This window comes from Tenrec ecaudatus, chromosome 6 (genome assembly GCF_050624435.1).
Source record: "Tenrec ecaudatus isolate mTenEca1 chromosome 6, mTenEca1.hap1, whole genome shotgun sequence".
In the NCBI taxonomy this organism is placed as follows: Eukaryota; Metazoa; Chordata; class Mammalia; order Afrosoricida; family Tenrecidae; genus Tenrec; species Tenrec ecaudatus.
Genome location: NC_134535.1, coordinates 118413987 through 118437466, shown reverse-complemented (window position 1 = coordinate 118437466; position 23480 = coordinate 118413987). Strand labels below are relative to the sequence as shown.

The following is a 23480-nucleotide window of genomic DNA, read 5'->3' as shown; positions in this document are numbered from 1 at the left end:
TCTAATAAACGGACTCAATCTGGTCTTTTGGACTTCTCCCTAATGGACAGAAAGCCATAGTCTGGTCCGTTATAAAGGAAAGCTTTATCTCTCTTTATTGCGTTTCTGGAGAGGCGAGGACAGGGCCGGCTAAAGCCACGGTCTCCAGAAAGGGAAGGGAGATGCTGCTCTCCTACCACTCTGCTCGGAGTCCTCCTGGTGCTGGGTCCGCCCCAGACCCCTCCTGCGCAGCCTTCCTCCCATGGCCCTGGCTGCCTCATGAGCCGCAGGCCACAGGAAAAGTCATCCTCATAAGACACCCAGCCATTTGCAGCAATTTTATTTGCACCGATTTCCTGCTGTGGTTAAATGGTGTGGCTGCTCGGTTTGTTATTTAAAAGAGCGACCCTAGTGAGACAGCCCACAGGCTAGGAAGAGCAGGATTTCAGACCCAGATAAGTAAGAGGCGCTCATAGGGAGTGCGCCTAATGCCAGGCCACTGAGCTTTCTCCAGTGCCCAGCCTGCTGGCTAGACCTCCCACCTGGGGAGCACTCCTTATGGTCCAAATTGGTCAACCCAGACCTTTGGGGGGTCTTTCCAGAAAACATGTGTGGGGGCTACAAAAAAACTGTGGGGAAATCTCATGATCTTGTTATTCCATTTCCCATGAACTCCTTGAAGCTCCCTGTTAATAAAATAGTGTGAGGGAGGCTAGAAGACAATGGTGACATCCCCGAAATACAAGCAAGTCTGGACAGAGGCGGCATTCCGGGGCTGGGGTCCTAGACACAGAACCTAGGAAAAGCAGAGCTTGGGCAGGAGAGGATGTTCGCAGAGCAGTGCGTTCAGTGGAGCGGCAGCTTGGCAGACACTTCTCAGCAGGACATTCAGGCAGAGCCCACCCTCCAGAAAAGCACAAGAAGGAAAGCAAATGAAGCCGGACTCTGTTCTACAGCGGGGCCTGAGGAATTCACGGACAACGCTTGTTTCTAGGCGGTGTAGGCGGTGGCCTTCTGAACACCAACCTCAAGGAGAGGACACAGAGGACTTCGATGGGCTAACTTCCTGAGTGGCCACAGGAAACCCTCTCAGATTTAGGGGAAATGCTAACTGGTCACCGACAAATTGATTCTGACTCACGGGGACGCCAATATGTGTCACAGTAGAACTGTGTGTGCACTATTAGGTTTTCAATGGCGGGTATTTTCTGAAGCAGATTCTGAGCTGTTTCTAGATGACCCGAACCTCCAACCTTTCCTTAGCAGCCATGTTCATTAACTGTTGGCACTACCTAGAGACCTCTAGAGGAATGGTGGCAAAGATTAAAACCAATTGTGTTTTTAGGGATATGAGGGGGCTTCAAACGTTTGTGGGAAAATCCCATGATATTTTCATTCCATGTTTCCAAGAACTTTTCGAAAGAAGCTCCCTCGTCCCAGGCTTCAGAGGTGACATTTCTATGGTAAAGGAAACCAAATCTAAAATTGGACCATGGAGTCACCAGGAGGCAGCACCGACTGGAGAGCAACTCAACACCACTCGGTTCACCGACATCAGGTCAATGCTGACTCGTGGCGACCACTGTGGGTTTTCAAGATTGTGCCTAGTTACAGGAGTAGAGAGCCCAGTCTTTCTCCTTCACAACTGCTCGGTGGTTTCAAACTTCTGACCATGTAGATTGTAGACCGACTCATGACCAAGATACCACCAGGGCTCCTCAGCTGGATGCCAGTGAGTTTGATTTGCAGGGGTTTTATTGGTTTGGTTTTTAGCCGAGAGAAGGTTTCATGATAAATGGAGGTATTCCTGCACTATATTTAAGTCAGTTGGGTGCCATGTGTTGTTTGCTTTGGTTTTAATTCGTTTAAACATTTTGTAAAATAATCAGATTTGCGTTTAACAGTGAAAATAGCTGGAAAAGCAAGAATCCAGAGACTTGACTCTTAGTTATGCAGGGAAGGCTGCTCTCTGACAAAGAGGAGCATGACTGGGAGAGCGCCTGCTGAGTAGATCTGAATGGAGAGGCTCAGAGAGTGCCATTCAGTCCCCTCCAGTACCTTCCATGTGCCACACACTGTGAGGGAGGGGGCATCGAAATGAGAACGACAGAGCGAAAGGTCATTGCTTTCACAGAACTTAACAAGGAAGAAAAACCAGAAAGCACATAATTACAACCAAGTTTCAAATGTGGTTTTATTGGAAAAGTACAAGATGCAGCAAAGGCATATCACAGGGGGAAGTTAGTCCAGGACTCAGAAAGACTTCCAAGTGGAAATGCTGCCAAGGCTGAAACATTAGGGATTAACAGGATGGAGTTTGTGAAGGAACCTCTGTGTGTGTGTGTGTGTGTGTGTGTGTGTGTGTGTGTGTGTGTTTGGTGGGAAAGAGGCAGGTTCCCTCACCTTCAGAGGACAGTTGGAACCACAAGAGAACAGGGTTTCCTTGGAAAAACCAAAGGTGTGCTGTGTCCCAGGAAGGGAAGGACATAGATAATTCTGGAAAGACAGACAGGCCCCATGCTGCAGAACACTTTATAAACAATATTGAGGAGATGGGACTTTATTATAGGAGGAAGGAAAAATCATCGGAGTGATGGGACCACATTTTCATTTTCGATCACTCAGGCTTCAGTGGAGACTGACAGTAGAACTGGGAGGAAGAAGATAATTTAGGGGTCCCAGCAACCACACTGGCAAGAAGCGATGGAACTAGGATGTTGGGGGTGAGATGAAAAAGAATAAGTACTCCAAAGGCCTGGGGAGGCTGAATTCCACAGAAAATAGTGTGACATTGAGGGGTCAGAGGCAGGGAGTCAAGGACACCTTGGTTTGTCCAATGTGCTTGTTCTCGCTCACTCACTGACACAGGGCATTGTCAGACCCCATAGGGCAGGCAGAGCGGCCCTGGTAGGCACATTTGTACAGGCATAAAAATCTCATCTTCCTCCTTTTGAGCACCTGGTGGTTTCAGACTGCTGACCTTGAGGGTAGCAGGCCAACGTGTGAAGATTTGGCTGGAGGGGGACAAAGGGGCCATAGGAGAGAAGACAAGTTTAAAGATCTTATGGCAGCCTAAGAACAAATCCAAAGAGATACCGAGCTGGGGGCTGCAGGGAGAGGTTTAGGTAGGAGATGTTGACCTGGGAGCTACGTAGACCTTAACAGGGTCCTTGGAAATGGAGTAGAGAATAGAGTCAAGGGCAGAACACTGAGAAGTATCGGTATTTAAGGCACGAGTAGAGGAAGCCTGAGCAGAAACTATTAACGAGAAAGGAGGAAAATCAAGACAGTTGGTCCCCCAGAAGAGTTAACAACCAAGGATATGGAAGATCAGGAAGTACCATGCGTGAGAATGCGAAGGGCTTCAAGAAGGTGGTAGAACACAGATTACGCCTCCCATGGATTCCTTCTGTCCAATGATCAAAGATGCTAACAGTTCTGTTCTCAAACCGAAGGCATTGAAAAGTAGATTAAGGCAGATCTGGTTAGGTAAAATCATACCATCCTACCAGGTGTTTCCACTTTTGACCTACTTTTAACTTGTTCTACCTTTATTATTTTCTGCTTTCTTTTGGATTGGGGTCTTTCTGTTTTCTTTTGTTGTGCATGGGCTATTTTCTTTCTAGGAAATGCAGAATAGGAAAATCTATAGAGGTAGTACCAAGATACAGTTTCTGAGGGTTATGACAAGGGAGGTTGTGGGGAAAAAGTGGGGCTAATAACAGTAGACATGAGATTGAAACCAAATGTACAAAGATGGATTGTAGTGATGAGAGGACCACTCATTTTAATATATGTAAATCATTGAATTGTATGACAATAAAGTTGTTTTTTTAAAGTTGGTAGAAAAAATTGAATTAAAAGATAATGGCATTTTTCCCCACAAACTTTTTGAAGCTCCTTCGTTGATGGGAAAAACATATTATTAAATCAAAGACAAGTTATTGAACAGCATGTACAATTATATTTTCATTTATGTAGATGTATATGGGGATGGGTATATGTCGGCACAAAGATACACAGCTAGAGATAGAGAGATTTCACACTGAGAAATGTCTAGAAGGATGCTTGGTAGTTATTTGAATAATGACTATCTCTGGTTAGTCAGATTAAGAGTGATTTTTTACTTTCTTCTTTATGTTCTTCTGTATTGTTGGAATCTTTACAATGTGCATTCAGAAGGCCACATAAATATAAAGCCACAGAAGCAGCAAATAGGCTCTTCTATGTTGCTGAGTCACACGATACCCTCAGGAGGATGTGCTGCAGTAGTATACAGGTTCTGTGAGAGGGGTGGAGGGTGGCAAAACAGCACGTCCCACCCTTCCCTTTTTTTTCCTTCAAAACACACCATGAAATCTGCCTCCACTGCTTAAGGGAGATAAAGATAAAGCACAGATTGTGAGATTAAAACCAAGTTTATTCATTTAAGGCAGTGGTTCTCAACCTTCCTAATGTCTCAACCCTTTAATAGAGTTCCTCATGCTGTGGTGACCCCCGCCCCCAAACCATAAAATTATTCTCATTTCTACTTCATAACTGTCATTTTGCTATGGGTGACCCCTGTGAGAGGATTGTTTGACCCCCAAAGGGGTCGCAACCCCCAGGTTGAGAAGTGCTGATGGAAGAGAACACCCCATAAGGCCTACTGACTCACTCAGCTTGCTCTCCAGACCTTCACAGGACAGTCCCACTCCATTGATTGGTTCTCCCTTACTTCAAAGTCTACTGCGTCTCTCATAGTGATCAATTACTTAGTGGACTGAGAGACCTGGGCTCGGTCCAAGCTGAAACAGTTACTTACAGTATAACTTTGGACTTATCCATCCATAGCCTTATTCTCTGGCCTGGTAAAATGAACACAGATTGCAAAACCTGCCTATTGCTGTTTTGAAGATTAAAAGTCAAACATGCAATATTTAGCAATAAATAGGACATAGCAAACGACCAAGAAGTAGAGGTTACTTTGGCTCTTGCCATTTTTCTTTGACTAGGAACATGACCCCACAAGGTTTGAATCTGAAATGCTGCCACCATCATCACCAATTACCAGCCCAAAGGCCCACCTTCAACCTGCAGCCATCTTAACGGGCTCTTCCCAGTTTCTGAACCAACAACCCCAAGCTCTGAAGGTCTCCTCTGACCTTCGTCATCAACGTACCCTCTGCTTCACACTCACCTATTTAGCATATTGGACTGGTAGATTCTCTTCTCGTGCGTGTTGTAACAACTGCTCTTGGGCTCGGGGATGAAGCTGTGTTCGGAAAGCATGTCAGAAGCAGCGGTGGTGATAATGGCAATTCCATCTCTCACTCTGGCGGGGAGGCCATAGTCCCACTCGTCATATGATACAGAGATAAGCCCGATGGGGAACTCCGAGGGCACTGTGTCTGTATCCCCTGCCACCAAACTTGGAACAATCCATGTGTAGCCATAGCCAGTCAGCCCTACTGAGTTAGCCACTTCAAAGATGTAAGTGGCTTCTTCCTTGGTACAATACAGGAGAATGATGGGGCTTTGGAGTTTCTTAAGCTGGTTCTGGATCTTAGAATCACCATCATCCAGGGACATGTCCAGCAGGAGAACTTCCTCCAACTCCCAGCCCACGAAGCTATTCTCGATGGTGCTGCGAATCTTGTTTACAAAGTCCTGGTAGCCAGGGAAGTAGGTGGTAACAATAGAAAAGATGTACCAGTCATACTCCTCCATGATGTTGAGCATCACAGAAGCTTGCTGTTCAATTGACGGGCCAAACTGGAAGAACATGGAAGATTCATCCTAAAACAATTAAGGTTGAAAAACAAAAAACAAAAAGCAAAACCAAACCAAACAAAGACAAAGAGAAAGAGAGAGAGAGAAATCAAACCAAAGATGCTATAGGAAAGTTTTGAGCCAAATGGATACAAATGTCTTACATAATGGCGTTAAGATCAACTGTGTTTGAAACATTTGAAACACTGAAATATTTTCCTTCTCAAAACCACCTCCTGAACTAGAGAGATGATGAGCATCCGTTTGCATTCCCCTCATCAGATTTCTTGGAAACTGGCTGTTCAGTTGTAAAATTTAGCCTTCAATGTGGAAAACCCAGGTTCAATTCCCAGCCAATAAACCCACTTCATGCTCAGTCCCCACCTGTCTGTCAGGAGAGGCTTGTGGGACGCTCTGATGCTGAAGAGGTTTCAGCAAAGTTCCCTGAGTACGACAGGTTAGAAAGGAAGGTTTGGGGATGTACTTCTGAAAACCAGCCAATGAAAACCCAATAGATCCCAATGGTCCGAACTACAACTGATCAGGAGAATGTCGCCGGACCAGGAAGCATTTTGCTCCCTTATGCATGGGGCCACCACGGGTTGTGAGCTAAAACTCAAAGCTGATAACAACAACATCTGAATTCTTGGAACCACTGACAGGGCTCAGGGTAGCATTCAAAAAACAAATAGAGTATCACCTCTCCAGTGGAATCACCACCTAAAGAGGCATGCCATTGTTAGGTGCTATCATGTTTATTCCGACTCATAGTGACCCCGTATACAAAGCAAGGACACTAAGCCACCTCACGTCAGGTCGGGTCAGGTTCTGCTGTCAAATGAGTTACACACACACACACACACACACACACACACACTTCCATTTTCTAAGCCTTTGCGATTTTTCAACTATAGATGATTACCACTCAATCACAACGGAAACAGTCAAAAATGTTATCAATCAACTCTTCACCCAATCTAGGCGGGAGTATAGGAGCACTGCCTCAGGAGGTAGATGGCGCTCAGGTATGGATTTCAAGGCACGATTACATTATGCTCCGTGACACTGCAATGGCTAAATTACAAGCACAGGTAGTTTTCCTCTCTAATTTCGACTCCGATGAGATAAGCAAAATAGAGTTGGATGCAAACAGTTATCTAGGTATATGTTAAAAAATACCTTGTAGTTGAGATAATTATGCCTGGTTTCTTTTAGAGCAACCAATAGAAGATTGCTCTTTCTCTTACCTATAAAATGCCACAAGAGTCAGCCTGGGTGTGTTTGATGCACGCCACTGCCAAATCTGAGCATTTTCTGCTTTCTGCATTCTTTTGAAGGAGAAGCCATTTTAAATGCACTCAATTTAAGCTCTATTTCACTTGCTGTTCAGAGCTGTCAAGCCCTGCATTCTATCTCTGCCTTACAGCAGAAGCCTCTGAAACCACAAAATGCCGATGCCCTGAGCCTCAGCTTCCTTTCTCAGCCCATCTTCTCTTGACTTCCTCCTTCCTCCTGGGTCATGCTACCTCCTCTTTCGGTCAGTGCCCCTTTCTTCTACCTGCTGGTTCGTCTCCACTGTCTCACAGTCTGCTGGAGTCTTTCTCAAAGGGCTACACTAAAGCTGCGAAGGGTAATTCCAAGAGACTAGGCTTTCAAACAAAACTATACAGTGGTTTCTTCATTCAAGATGTGTTGTTTAGAAGCTGAAAGATTACTGACTATTTTTGAGCATCCGCATGGCAAAAGCAACCCACAGCCATCAAGTTGATGCTGACTCAAAGTGATCCTCTCTAGGGTTTTTGAGTCCGTAAATCTTTGGGAGCACAGACAGTCTTGCCTTTCACTTGCAGGGCAGCTAATGGATTTGAACTACTGACCTTGTAGCAGCCCAATGCCTAATCTACAGTGCTACGAGGTCTCCATTAAACACACACACACACACACACACACAATGGGAAATATCCAGCTGGTTTCCAAAGGCCGCGATTTGGCCACGAAGCCAGCCAGCTCCTTGATCTGAGCCAGCTTTCTTCACTTTGCCTGGCTTGACCTGTTCGTATCCCCCAAATCTACCCATAACGGCAAAGTCGAGGCTTAGACAGTTGAATATGACTCTTGAAGCTACAGACACAATTGTGCTCATCCCAACCCCCTCCTTGGGATTCGAATAGGCAATCAAAAAAGAAACCTCACAGGACATAAAAGTCAGAACAAGGAGGGGGAGTTAAGGTGGGGCTTTACAATGATCTTTACCCAAAGAATTTGGTCTTCCTACTTTGTTCCTGAAAGACAACCTCTGAAACCTTCAGATTTCCTCAGTGGTGGAAGTTCCTTTGCTTTTTATGAGGGCCCCTGAGCTGAAGGAGTATGCTAATGAGGTGACTTTAGGGGAGGGGCTGGAGCTTGAGTTCCAGGAGTGAACAATTATTCAATCAACTGTACCTACATGATGAGGCCCCCTAAAGGCTCTAGGCATGGAAACGCCATGATCTTCCTGGTTGGTGACAAGCATCCATGCAAAGAGGCTAGGTGCCTCCTCATTTGTATCATAAGGATGACATGTTGCTGAGTTTTTGTGAGTTATTCTAGTCTGTTAATGAAACCACAGGAGCAGTGGGAGCCCAGCAGGTCAGACGTGGGGGGTAGGGTGGGGGTGGAAGGTAGTCCCAGACATCCTGACATCCTGAAAGGACAGAAGGAACACCTAAGTTTGTAGCCAACAGCCAAAAAGTGAGGGTGTTTGTGGTGACCCCAAGTTCATGGCTAGGATCTGAAGTCATGTGCAGACTTGGAAGTCTGGAGAACCATGCCTTTTTAACTCCTAAGCACTGGCCTCTCTCTGATGGTTAGGGTTAGGAGAAGTACTGAATTTGCAGTTGGTGTCAAAAATGAAAGCTGCAAGGGCCTAAACATCAGATGGTTAACTGCAAAGTTGGTGGTTCAAGCCAGTCAACAGCATCACAGGAGAAATTTGAGGTTGTTTGCTCCCATAAGGATTTACGGTCTCAAAAATGCTATGGTGCAGTCTGACTCTGCCCTAGAGAATCCCTGTGATTCAAAATCAACTCAACATTAATGAGGATTACAATTAGAATCCCATAGAACAGAATAGAATATTCCAGAATAGAACAGACTTGATTAGTGAGGAACCAAGGATGACGAGGCACCAAGAATGGGTGGGAAGGGTCCTTTTCAAAGCAGACACCTCCTCTTAGACTTCTCTTACAATTATTGTTTTCAAGCTAAGCTGAATCTGGCCTTCGGTTATAGGATAGAGTGGGAACCCAAGACAGCACAGCTTAATTATTCAAAGACTTGCCAGGGGCCTACAAGGAACCACAACAGGAAAGGAAACTCAGGTAAATAGAACCACCCACCCAGATGGGCTATCACTTGAAAGAAATATCTATTTGTTTTTCTTGTCATCCTTAGAGCTAACGGGGATTCTTGGGATGCTCAAAGAAGACACATTATTTTCACCTGAGTGTTCCCAAACCCTGTAGATATAGCAAAGTGACAAAGGCTTTCAAATACACTTCAAGGTGTCCAGGGCTAGGACGAAAGGGATCCTAATTGTAAGCAAACCACGCCTATCTATTTGCGATCAATTAATGTATCATACTGCAAGACCATTTGAAACAGTGGCTGCAACGATAGGCTCAAACAATTGTGAGGATGGCACGGGAGCGTGAAGCGTTTCCTTCATGGTACGTGGGTCTCTAGGAGTTAGACTAACTCAATGGCATCTAACATTACCAGTGGCTCTTGAACCCTGCAAAGTTGTATCCCTAGTTGAAACCATGACTGTTGCAAACACAGAGAGACAGCCTGGAGGGAAAAGCCCCTGGTGCCTTAATAAATGAGCCCATGCTAATGAGATTATATTAAAAAGAAAGCTGATCTATCAAGCATCCACCGGACCCTCCCCTTGTTCAGGCTTCCTTTTACACTCTCTAACAGTTATAAATGAGGTTCTGAAAATACTGCTACATAATTTTTGAAAACAGACTTCTGCTCAGAATATGAAAAGAGGGAAAGGATACAGCTGCACTCCCCACCCCACCCCCATCCTTCTCCTCTCATCCCATTGTCCTGCGCAATTTCAGCCCCTGAGACCTCTGCTCTCAGCAATGTCTAGTTCAACCTCTATATCTCGCCAGTCCTTCATTAAATAAGGATGCCTTACATGACTTTATTTTCTGGAGCATAAAAAAATTTGTTAAAGAAACTAAACAGAAATAAAGAGTTATAACTTTGGCAAATGTTTCCCAATATAACGAGTGATCCAGCGTTATTAATTTGGGCGACACATCCATCTGGTGCACAGCAAACAGCAATGGGACAGCTCTTTTTCAACAAAGCTTTGGGCTAACTATAAGTTGCAAACAGGGTGACAGGCCTTGCAAGTTATGACTGCAGCCACAAATCAAAGAGCAATCTTCATGTGTGTGCATGCAGTGGAAAGGACTGGCGGCCACCCATCCATCTTTGCAGGCACCCAGCGGGCCCTGTGATCACCACCAAGTAGTGTCGTGTTCAAGGATGAAGGACAGGGATATAACTCAGCTTGTGGCTCGCTATTCTTCCCCACTTTCATTTTTATCTCCTAATATCAATTATAAAATGTTGATGTGCAGGATCCTAAGAGCTGTCCTCTCCTCCCGGTAAAGATTCTCCATCAAATTTATTGCAAAGTATTTCTTCAACTTACATGGATCCTTTAGAAGGTTCCTGCATAAAGCGCTGCCCTGACCATGATAGCCAAGAAGCAAGGAGAACAAGGAGGTGGAACTTTACACTTGCTCCTATCAGTTCAGAACCATTGTTTTCGAAACCCCCTCATTTTCATGCACACGGTACTTGTGTGATGAGTAAGGAGAGACAGAAAAGAAATCCACAACAAAGGGTTACCTTTTCAAGCTGTTATCACTCAGAAAATAACTGTCTAAAGAATTAGCAGTGTAGGAGATTCTTCTTCTGTATTACTTCGCTACACTACAGAAATGAAGGACTAAGTGCCCTAGCTGCTGGCAAGGCCCCTGACAGATACTAATAAGCTGTCAGTCCCCTTTGGGGATTGTCTCCATTGAAGAGCGACATCTTGCCCAAAGTCATAACCCTTTCCCTGTGTAAACTGCCCAGAACGGCTTTTTGACAAGGGTGATAAAGACCTGGTCCTCTGGCCCAAACCCTGGATAGCTTTGAGGAGTCGTTCCATCCTCAGAGCTCCTCACTGGGTGCCTGCACCTTCCCTTGAAAGCACACCACACCTGTATGTCACTGCGGACTTGTCCCTTCCTTTCCACAGGGGTTGATTTCAAGAGAACCCCCTAATCATTGCCTGCTACCGCCTTTGCTTCTAACTCCAAAAAAAATCCATGCTCACTTGTTCCAACAACCGGCTTCAGTCAGTTCCAATCAGACGTGTGCCATCCGTACGGTAGTTCACTGAAACTCCTTTTAGGAAGAGCAGTGGAGACGTGGGCACTACAGAAGCCAATGCATCGTCATCTTTACCTCTAAGCAGCAGAAGACATGGAGGATCAGCCACGCCTGGATATGGGTTCATCCCTGACTTTCCCAGTCTCCATCTATACTTTACTGGCTGCTGTCTCCTTTGCTAGTTCTTCCCCCTCCTTCTGACCTTCAAAGGCTGAAGTGTCCAGAGCTAATCCTTGGTCCTTATATCTCCTCTGTCAACATTCATATCCTGAGACATTTCATGCAGTGACGTCCTTTAATCTCATGTCTATGTCAATCACTTTGGCATTTCTTTCTCCAAATCATCTAACATATAGTTAACTGCAGACTCTATATCTCTATATGGGTAACTTAGAAAGATCTCCAATACAGCCAAAATTAACCTTAGTCTTCCCAAATTCAATTAAAGGCAACTCTATCCCCCCAGTGTTTCAACTCCTCTCTCTGACTTGTTTTCCCTCCCCCTGTGGAACACACTGTCCAATCAATCAGGAATCCTTGCTTTGCCTGACCTACAAGATGTATCCAGGACACAATCCCCTCTCCTCATCTTTGCCAGAGCCACCATTGACCACTCACCCAATTACTGTTAAGAGCCTGCTAACTGGTCTCCCGACCTCTGCAACCTACTTAGCATCCTCCAATCTACACTGGGCATAGAAGTAGAGCGATCCTTTTAAAACAGTGGCTCTCAACCTGTGGGTCGCCGTGACCTTTTTTGGGGCCAAGCAACCCTCTTACAGGGGTCATCTGATGCATAACAGTAGCAAAATTACAGTGATGGAGTAGCAACAAAAATAATTTTATAGTTGGAGGATCATCACCATAAACTGCATTAAAGGGTCGCGGCATTAGGAGGATTGGGAACCACTGTTTTAAAATCTAAAGCTTAAGATGCTATTCTCTGCCCCAAATCCTAAATTGCTTCCCAATTCACTAAGAAGAAAAAGGCAAATATCTTGAGTTTGTCCCATTGCCTGTCAGACCCCATGCCTCACATTCAACCACTTAGTTCCAGTTGCGGTCACTACTCTTGAGCTTACTTTTATGTTCCTTCCACGCTATTTCCTTTGCCATGAACCCCCTTCCTCCTGTTAGCCATGGAGATAACGTCTTCACACGTGCGACTCTTCGCTGAAGCCTCACCTCAGCAGAGCACAACCATATCTTCCAATTAAAACTGAACTAGGCTCTCTTGCCATGCCTTAGTCTGTGCCCTTACTCGCTCTACTTTTTCTTTTCCCATAGTATTTATCACTGTCCACCTAACTCATTTTTTGGGTATGGTTATTTTGACCTCACCGTCTCTCCCCAATTAGAATGTACATGCCATGAAGGCACGAATAATTGTTCATTTGATCATTGATGTGGCCCAGAACCTAGAATGAGGCCTGGCACACGGTAGGCTCTCTGTAAATAGTTGTTAAATTTTAAAATGGGGAAATTGAAAGGAAAGAGTCAAGAATCATTGAAGAAATGGGTTATGTTTATAATTGTCTCCACATAACACTGTTTGTTTAGCTATGAGACTAGAAGATCTGGGTATGTAGTTCAGCTTTACCAAAACTGAACATTTAGATCAACAACCCTGTAGAACAATTCTGATCAAAAGGGGGAAAATGTAGAACAGAATTTCATACTATCACCACTTTCATTCTCTATTGTACAATATAACTATTCTTATTAAAGATAAGTCCTAGACAAAAAAATAAAGAAAGGAAAAGAAAGGGTGTCCAAATTATAAGCAAAGAAGTAAAACTATTCCTATTCACAGAAATTCTCAAAGATTCCAATAGAAAGCTACTAGCACTAATAGATTCAGCAAAGTAGCAGGATATTTGATCAACTAAAAAAAATCAGTTGGCTTTTGACATTAAAATATGATAGCTTTGAAAAGTAAATCAAGAAGATAATATAATTTACAAGGACCCCCAAAGGCAGATACCTAAGAACAAACCTTGCTAGGTTTTAAAAATATACATATAATGAAAAATATGAAGCACTATAACAGAAACTGAGACCTGCATAAACGCATGCTCATGGATTGGAAACTACAACCCTGAAAAAATGTCAATACGATTCACATCAATTGATAGAAATAAGGAAATCCTAACCAAAACCCAGCATTGTTCTTTACTGAAAAGGAAAAAAAAGAAAAAGAAATAGATTACCAACTTTACATGGAAAGGAATGAGACCCTAATTAGTCAAAGCAGCAGGGAAGACGAGCAAAACACAAGGTCTCAGGTGTCCAGGTTTCAAAACACACTGTACAGTCACAGTGTAAAAACAGCCAAGTGCTTGCTCAATGACAGATATGCCGATCAATGGAGTATAACTGAGAGTCTAGAAGTAGATTCACCCACCTACGGGCAGCGGATTCTGAACAAGGATTCACAATCTATCAAATAGGTAAGAAACATCCTCTTTATCAAATAGAGCTAACAAACAAAAACGTACAATGAAAATCAAATGGTGTTAGAAAAATGAATGATCAGTTGTACGGAAATGAAGCAGGATCTATATCTTATACCATGCACACACAAAAAAATTAAAAAAGAAAGAAAAACCCTAAAAATTTATCAAAGACCTAAAAGTTAAAGCTAAAAGTATAAGGTTCCTGGAAGACTAGCCTAAGGCCAAGGCTGAAGGGCCTGATTGGCTTCCTTTTTTTTCTTTTTCAGACATAGATTACCACACACAAATACAGACCACCGACAACATAGACGAATTAAATAACTAGAATCTTCCTAAAATTAAATTTGTATAAAGGTAGTTCTTCAGTCCGGAACTTTAGAAAAGCCAAATCTTTAATGATCCAATTTTAAAATAGTCAAAGGAGGTGAAAAGAATTTCACCAAAGAGCGCATTCAAGCAGCCAGCAAACAAATGAAAATATGCTCGGAATCATTAGCCACTGGAGATGTGCAAGTTTAAACTAAATAAGAAACCACCTCACGCCTACAAAAAGGGCACTTATTACAAAACTCAGTAAATGTTGGTGAGTCTACAGAGAGATTGGAACCCTGATCCACTGCTAGTGGGGTACAAGGACTATGGAAAAATGATATAATTCTTCCTTCCAAAATCTAAACTCACTGCCTTCAAGTCCATTCCGACATAGTCACCTTTAGGACAGCGTAGAACCGTCCCTGTGAGTTTCCAAGAGGAACGATTAGAGTAGATAAGTTTGTCTTTGTCTAGAACACTTTCTTAAATAACTGAAAATAGAAACACATTTTATCCAGCAATTCTACTCCTAGGTATACACCCTAGAGCACACAGCAGTGACACAAATCGATATGTACACAACATATTATAATTATAGCACTATTTCCAATAACAAAAAGAAGGGGGGGGGAAGATGGAAACATGTAAATGCCCATCAATAGATGACTAGATAAACAAATTGTGGTACATATATACAACAAACTACTCTGAAACTATAAAAAACTATGAGAAATACACAAAACATAAGATGGGTGAATCTGGAAGAAATTATGCTACATACAAGAAGTCGATCTCAAAAGGGGAAATGATCCCATTTTTATTAAAAGAGACAGAGAGAGAAAGAGAGAGAGAGAGCCATTAAGTTCAGATGACCCTCAAAACTGTTACTTTTACGTCTTTAAACTTTGAACATTTAAGGACTCTCCCCTGAAGGCACCTTTGACCCAAGTAACAGTTTCATTTTAAAAGAATATCTGCAGTAAGTATTATACTTTTAAAAATAACCATCTTTGGTGAAATTGACGATAGCAACTTCAAAGGGCAGAGGAAGCTAAGTGTGAGTCAATAAGAGGGTGAAATGGCCTTGAAAAGGGGGTCAAGCAGGTGGCGTACATTGGGAAGTTCGAAAAGTTGTTAAACTGGTTGCATAACAAAATGATAATCTGATATGTAAAATCTCAACCCATTCACAAGAAAAAGTTTTGAAAAGATGGAAGCTATTAAGGCGAATCACATACTTTAAAGAAGTAAAAAAGAAAAGGGTCACAACTAACTTGGAAAATGTAACCCATACCACTGAATTTTTCATAAAGAAATTGTTAATGTGAGGCATGTCTCACGTATTGTCACCAAGAACATAAGTAAATAAAATGAAGTCACTGATACTGTGACCAGAAAATCCTCCAACCCAACTTATCTTTGTTGGCAGTGAAATTATAATTTGTAACATTGTAAAGTGTTTAACATTATTCTAAACCTAGTATTTTACAACGTTGCAGGAATGTGCTTCTGCTAGGACATTAATACATAGTTTTAGATTACAAATAAATATGGTTTTCCTCCTTGTTCCTTCTTTTTTAAATGAGTAAAGGAAATCTTCCTGTTGTTCTTTTAATTTGATTATCCAAGAAGATCCACATCTGGTTAAAAAAAAAAAGACACCTCGGCTTTTACTGACATTTTTATTTCCTACTACCAGCTCTGGAAGGCCAGTGTGGAAACATTGGGGTGAGAGGTCATGGTCATTCCCTGGCCCTGAAGCAAAATATGGTAAAGCAGTCTCTTTCTTTTATCGGAGAAATGGTAGACATGATTTCTGTGCTTATCCCAGGAGACTATGTCCCTTGGTGACTAGACAGTCTACTGCCACACTATAATTTGTTCCAGGTGACTAAGGCTGGCGGCAGCTTAGGGCTGTGGCTTGAATAATGTTAGGTTTTTTGTCAACAGTGTCTTCCAAGATAGGGGAGATTCTTGATGTTCTTCAGCCTGCTATTAATCAAAAACCTCATCACTGAAACGCACAATGGAAGCTTACTGACGGAGTACCGTGATCTTTCCTGCTTGGTAAAGGCCAGGCCCATTCTTCTCCTCAAGTCGTCACCCGGAAAGGCAAACGCTGGGTTTTCACAAAACAGACATGCAAGCCAATGAGGCTGACTGAGGAGTCGTGCACGACTAACGTGGCTCTTGAAGAAGCCAGCCATCTTTTCTTTCATTGCTCTTGGAAGATGTCCTGATTTCTCCTGGAGCTTGCCCCTTTTGCCTCCCTCATCACGTCTCCCTTACTTCAAGCCCCAAATTGCCACCGCTGAGAATCATGCGCTGCAGCCTGCGAGGCTCTACGAGGTTCTTCATCATTTAAGAGCCGTGGAACAGCACCATTGCCCTGCTCCGGGAGCATAGTGCACACGGACATAACCCACTGCCATCCAGTCCAGTCCAAACCACTGCCAGCCTGCCAGGCCCAGGAGAACTGCCGCCAAGGCTGTCACCCTAATGGCAGCAGACAGCACATCCCTGCTGGCTTCCACATAGTGGCAGAGTGCTTCCACACTGCCCCCACCAGGACTCCTTTCATAAGCAACAGGAAGGGCCCTAAGAAGGAAGTGGAACAAGGCAGATTCCCTCTCACTAGGACACCCACATGGGTGACAGAGGGAAAGCAAAGGAGGAAAGGGCCTGTGTTTCAGAAGAAAACTTCCGGAATGTGACTGTGTTCCTCTGTGAGGCACCAGGGACAGCCAAAAGCTTCCCAAGGCGATTTCATTTCATCTTAAATTAAAATTCACCTCTATGGCCGGCTCCATTAAAACAGCTCGTGGATGGCTTGACTTGGCTTTTCATGAAGAGGTTCTTGTCTAGGAAAGAGAAAGCTGGCACGTTCAGCAACAAGCAGGTACCTTGGCTGAATAAATGGACTTTTACGTCAACACAAGGGAAGAAGGTGGGAGAAGGGGAAACAAAGAAAGAAACTGGGGATAAAGTTCAGTGTAAATATGACTCAAACTATTAATTAAGTAGCAGGCTTATCAATATCAGGCTCAATTTATTGAGATAAATTTCTAGAAATGAAATGTGCTCACCAATAATAAAATCTAGACATTTTATAGGTGGGGAAAGGACAGCAGAAAACTACACTTGGTTCTGAAGGAAAACATCTTCTTTTATAAAGGGCGGAGGGGGTGGGGTGGGTTAGGGGATAAAATGCTAAATCCGAACCTGTCTTATACCATCAAAATACTTCTGTTTAACTTAAAAAGAGAAGATAGAATCTACAGGAGAAATGTCATTTTTCATTAAAGAACAAGGCTAAGTATGTACAAGCGAGTGAGGGTACTTGACGTGCTAGCAGCTCTTTGTTTGGAATAAAGATGTTGGCATTTGCCTCAAATAAATGAACATTTCCCTCTTCCTAGGCATTTGATCAGAACATCAAGTTCACATGCTAGCAGGAAGAAAGAAGTGGGAAGGTGCTCAGGAAAGGGGTCGGGCGGCGAAGGCGTTTCATACTTGATTAAGTGTTAAGTGCTAGTCACTCATTTGCTACCCAAAAATAACGAAAGCATGGATTCCAGGCACAGTGACTACATTTAGACGCATGGGTCTCTGCAAGAGACTGCTGTTAAACAAAGCCCGGGTTCCTTTGGCCTCTTCTCCCTACGGAAAAAAAGGCACAAAGCACTGCTGGATTTAGGATTTGGATCATTCATGATCCTTTGGTTCAGGTTAACAAGCCATTGGCTCCCACAGGCCAAAAGGAGTTTTCTGAGCAAGTTTTTCTCATCAAACATCCAGGGATCACTAGATTGCAAAACCAATTGTGACTTCCTCACCTACAATGGAGTGTGACTGGCTGTCCTTCAGAATGGCTTTGAATGTATTCACATACCCTCAACCCAATCTGGTCTTCAGTCTAAAAAGAGACAATACATTTTGTAGGGCTCCGGAAATGAAAATAAAATTGCATATAGGCAGATTAAAATAAAAAGTCATATACAAGCAACCATCTAGCTGAGAAGACACAAAGCCCACATGGAAGAATCACACTAGCCTGTGTGATCATGAGGTGTCGATGGGATCAGGGATCAGGTATCAAAGACTCAGAACAATAATCATATTGATGTGAATGGGGGTAGGGGTGGGGGTGGGGGCAGAGCAGAGATCAAAAGCCCATCTGTAGACAATTGGACGTCTCCTCACATAAGGATCACAGGGAAGAGATGAGCCAGTCAGGGTGCAGTATAGCACTGATGAAACAGACAACTTTCTTCTAGTTCTTTAATGCTCCCGCCCTGCCAATATCAGGACCCCAATTCTACCTTACAAATCCAGCTGGACCAAAGCATATATACATGGGTACAGATAAGAGCTCTCAACACAGGGAACCCAGGACAGACGAACCCCTCGGGGCCAATAATGAGGGTATCGAATCCAAGAGCATAGGGGAAAGATGGGGCAGAAAGGGAAAACCAATCACCATGATCAACAACAGAAAAGTGGGTGAAGAGAGACAGTAGTCCATGTAAGACATGAAAAAAATAATCAAAGGTTCATGAGGGAGGGAAGGCAGGTGAGGGAGGGAGGGAAAAAATGAAGAGCTAATATCAAGGGCTCAAGGAGAAAGAAAATGTTTTGAAAATGATGATGGCAACAAATGTACAAGTGTGCTTGACACAATGGCTGGATGTGTGGATTGCGATAAGAGCTGTATGAGGCCCAATAAAATGATTTTTTTTAAAGTCAACAATTTACCAGTATTTGTTTGTCTCAACCCGACTTGACTACAGGACTTTTGAAACATGTGCCCTTAGACATTGCCTTCCAGCCGTTAACCCAGGACTTATCAAGATTCCACCTCACCAACAATAGCTTAATCTGGTTGGATATTTGGTTCACTAGATGGGTACCCTTCTGAATAGCTTTAATATGTACCCAATCCAAAGGACTAAATTCAGGTCCTGGTTTTTATTCCACTCTCTATTAGGTAAGGAATGCACAGGATTTGATAAGCCTCCCAAATCCTTGATTCTGTCCCCTCTATCCCTAAGTCAGCTGAGCTCGGATGAATTCCCTTTCCACCATTAACAGTGAGGTAAAGTTACTATGGTTAGTGTCAACACACTCGTGTTGCTTTATTCAAACCCTTGCAACAATCTGAATTACCAAACCCAAACCAAACTCATTATCACTGAGTTGATTCTAACTCATAATGACCCTTCGGAACAAAGTAGAATTGACCCTGTGGGTTTCCGAGACTGTAGCTCTTCATAGGAGTAGAAAGTCCCATCTTTCATCCGTGAACTGCTGGTGGTTTCCAATGGCTGACCTTGTAGTTGGTAGCCTAATATGTATCCACTAAACCACCAGGGCTCCTTTTAGTCTGAATTATACTTGGTCTTAAATAGGGTACACTCAAGCTTGGTGGCCTCCACCCTGTAACTGCCAAGCCCAACCTGTCCCGCTGTCTGGCCTTCCCTAGACCTATGGCTAAGATCCATGTTCCTGGCCTGCAGTAGAGTGAAACGGTGTCCAGTAGGTGATTGTTTATATCCAAATTTAGTTGAGATTTTCTGCATTCATTTTATACTGAACACTGCTCTGCTTTTTGAGAATTATTCAGCTCTTGCTTTTACTGAGCCTGGTTTCTGGCTATTAGCACTAAATGTGAATCTGGAAGAGCTGTGTTTATACTGCCTGCTCCTCATTTTCATTCTGTTTGCTCCAGGGGAAATGGGCATATGAAGCTTCATTTCGCATACAGCACAGTCTATTAGAACCACTGCCCAACTCCTAAATGAATACAGGTGTAACCCCACTAGAGCCAACCACTTCTCTAAGTGCACAATCTGGCCATATTCTCCGAAAACAGCCTACATGTCTAGCCACACGGAGAAAGAGTATGTAATTGATTTGTAAGGTATAAACCCTATGAATCGAGTGTCCAGTGCAGGTAAGAGCCATGTTCTCTGCCCAATCAGTCCCGGATGGTGTAGCAGCACTTACTGTCCCAGCCACATCCCCGGACGTTCTCTTGTCACTGCTATAATCAGCATTGTGGCCCAGGCTGTGGTTCCTTCCTCATTTTTCCCACCATCTTAGTTCCATTGACAAAGATCCTCCAGGAACAGCCAGGGAGTCTAGCTATAGTTTCTGTTCTCCCTTTCAGGTACTGGGAAGCCTAAATGCTGTCAATATCTCCGCTTCACTTTGGGGATTGGCCAGTGTGAAATGAGCAGCTTCAGTCAAATCAGAGAGGTACCAAAGTTGTCAGGATCTTTTCTGGAAGCAAGGGTCTTCAGCAGCCGAAGAATGACCCCTGTATTTATTCTTATCTTGAGGGGGGCTCACTTCTTTGCTTGCAGGCCGCAATCTGTGGTCTCCAACATTTCTATAAGGGACAGTGGTGTAGTGGGTTGTGTCCTGGGCTGGTAACCACAAGGTCAGAAGTTCTCCACTGCTCTGAGTGAGAAATGAGACTTTCTGCTCTGATAATTATATACAGCCTCCAGAATCCATAGGGACAGTTCTACAGCATCCTATGTAGTCCCCGGGACTCAGAATCAACTTAAAGGCAGTAAATGAATTTTCAAGAGAGATCATATTTTATCTGCATACTTTTCTCTGATGGAAATATACAAGCAGAATAAGATATTTCTTTCTTTCTTTTATTAATATGAACTTGTGTTTCAAATAGAAACAAGCTCAGGGTGTATCCTTCCAAGCATTGTCATCAGATTCTTGAAAGCAAGGCCATAGTTACAGTCAGATACCAGCTTTTATGATTAGCTAAGATAGACCCTTCACTATGGGGCTGATTCTTGTAGAACGATGAGCTCAGACAAGTATGAGAATTATACAGAGAGACTTTAGAAATAACAACAAAGAAACTCACTTGAAGCTCTAGGGCTAATATTGGCTGGCTGTGGATTCTGATCCAGGCCAACCGAATAGGGCGTCATCTGGCCCAGCAAGGACATCTTGATGTTCACTTGCCATTGTTGAAAGGTGCTGATATCTTAGTCTTAGGTAAAGTTAAGTTCAAACTCTTGTTTAAATTGATTTAACCAAATAGTCCAAAGAATAGACAGTAACCAGAGCATCTTGAGAAGACCCTGAACTCACTCCAAAACCAGGCTCTTTATCATGAAGTTGATTCTGACTGGTTTCCAAGGCTGTACATCTTAATGGGAGCAGAAAGCCCAGTCTTTGTGTTACAGAGCAGATGGATTCAAACTGCTGACTTTGCGGTTAACGACCCAGAGCTCCTTTGAGAAGACTGAGGCCCAGCTCAAAACAGGAATATAGTTAAACCATTTGTGGGGAAGAAGATGAAACTAGATTGTTGTCTAAATTCTCAAAGACAATTCCACAACTTTCCTCAGTTACATAAGTACGTGAACCCTGAAATCCAGACTCTCAGATACTCTTTCTGGCTCTAATGTGCTGCAGATTATGTATGCCTCTGGGTCACATGCATTCATTAGGGGAAGACAAATAACAATAATAATAAGCTACCGATATGTTCACTGAAGTGAATCAAGATGATGTGAAGGTGGGTGATGGTTTGTCATTTCTTTGTACGTTGTTATTAAACTCACTTTTCTTCCGCAGCCTGAACACCCCCCCGCCCCCCGCTTTCTTTTCCATTTCTTGTAGTTCCAGTTCCAGTGTTTGTGAGTTGCTTACACTGTGCTACGTGCTATTGGTGCATCACATCAACGGACATTCATTTTTTACTCAGTAAGGTGTGTTATTCTATTTTACTAATAGAGAAAGTGAAGGTTAGAGAAGTCATATGCCCGAGGTCACAGCTGGAATGTAAACCTGGATGGGTCTGGTTTCAGAATGAACATGCTCTATCATGATGCCACACACTGTCACGCTTCCTTTAATCATTTCTATAACGCCCATCAGAACCATCTACACATCGTTCTAATTGTCAAGCAGAGAATGGTTGTAGTTTAGTAAAAATTTAACCCGTCTAGTTTAGTATGGAGGTAATTTTCATAATTCCCCTCCTGTGCATCCAGCTACTAGTACACTTGTACTATAAATTAGTGATGAATTTTATGTATGTTGTGCTGTTTTCATTAATGTTCTCTGTTATTTCTCTGGGTTCTAACATCCATTGCAATGGCGAAACAGAACTCACAGACAGACTTCATGATTAAAAGATTTATTAAGGAAGTTGACAAGTTATAAGACCAGGGAGACATACTCAGGGTTCAGTTGTGTATCAGGGGAGGTGACAAATTTCCTTCAGGTGTACTAATACAGGTCCAAAGGGCATACCCCTCCACTGCAAACATCAGCCCAAAGGTCTTCAGCCCAAGCTCCATGAGCCAGCAAACCTACCTCCTGAAATTAAGTGCTCAAAGGCACCTTAGTCCAGTGTGCCTCAGTCTGAAGGCACTGCTCATTTCCATGGGCCAGCAAGTCCAACTTCCCCAATTAGGTGGCCAGAGGCACCTCATTCCACAAGCTAGCCTCCTGCACAAAAGCATCAGCATTACATGCTCCGTGCTCTGGCTCTTGTTTCATGCTCTGGCTCAGCGTTAGATGCGTTACATGCTCCATGCTCTGGCTCTTGTTTCATGCTCTGGCTCAGCGTTACATGCGTTACATGCTCCATGCTTTGGCTCTTGTTTCATGCTCTGGCTCCTGGTTCAGCTGCAGCTTCTCTATGGTGGTATAGTTGTCTTCTGGATTTAGGAACTTCATTGTGCAGGGATCTTGGGTCCAGAGGACACACTCCATTCCATGGCTCTTGCTGGTCATGAGATTTCCCACTCCTGCCTCTCAGATGGCTTGCTTATATACAGCTGGATGGAATTCCAGTGAGATCCACTCACAGTTGCTCCACGGTGAATGAATCCTTTCACTATCTTCCCTGTCTTTTCACTGCGCCCATGCAGGAAAAGGTCACTGGTTCGGAGTTAGACCTTGGCTGGAAGAGCCCTATTAAATAAGTCACTGTTACCGTATATGTTTTTACCCAACTGTATTCTTCTATCGGGCATGCTCAGAGGTAGTTCCTTATCACATTTTATCAATTTCTTGCTAATCAATCAAATGTTCGGAAATGCCTGATCAGGTGCTGTGGGGAAGACAGATGAAGAAAAAGTCATCATCCTCTAACATGGACTGAGGAGAAGGTAAGACCAGAGCACATGGTTAATTCATGACTGTCTTCATGGAAATGATCATGTGAGTGTAAGTGTCCTAGGAATGGTGAGAGAGGTCAGTAAGGTTGGAACAACCAGGGAAGCTCTAGTTCTGCATTTTCTAACCACCATCCATCGATTGTACTGGAGCGGCTTCCATGTTCTGATGCTAGAACAATGCCACTGGCGGTTCCAAAACGAGCAGGGATGCTCCTGGAAGTGTCAGCAGAGCTTCCAGACTAAGACACACTAGGAAGGAAAGGCCTGGTGACCTAATGCCAACAATTAATCAGAGACCTCTGTGGCTGTTCTTGTTGTTGTTAGGCATTATGGGGTTGTTGCCAACTCATAGTGACCTTCTACACAACAAAAG

At 43.5% G+C, this 23480-nt stretch overlaps 1 protein-coding gene across 1 annotated transcript in view; it reads right to left on the bottom strand.

Moving 5' to 3' along the window:
- GRIN2B (glutamate ionotropic receptor NMDA type subunit 2B) overlaps window positions 1-23480 on the bottom strand; it is a 370685-nt gene that overhangs the window by 238196 nt on the left and 109009 nt on the right. Inside the window, exon 2 of the mRNA XM_075553089.1 lies at window positions 5159-5757. Within this exon, the coding sequence (XP_075409204.1) occupies window positions 5159-5757 (599 nt within the window). The remainder of the gene's footprint in view (window positions 1-5158; window positions 5758-23480) is intronic.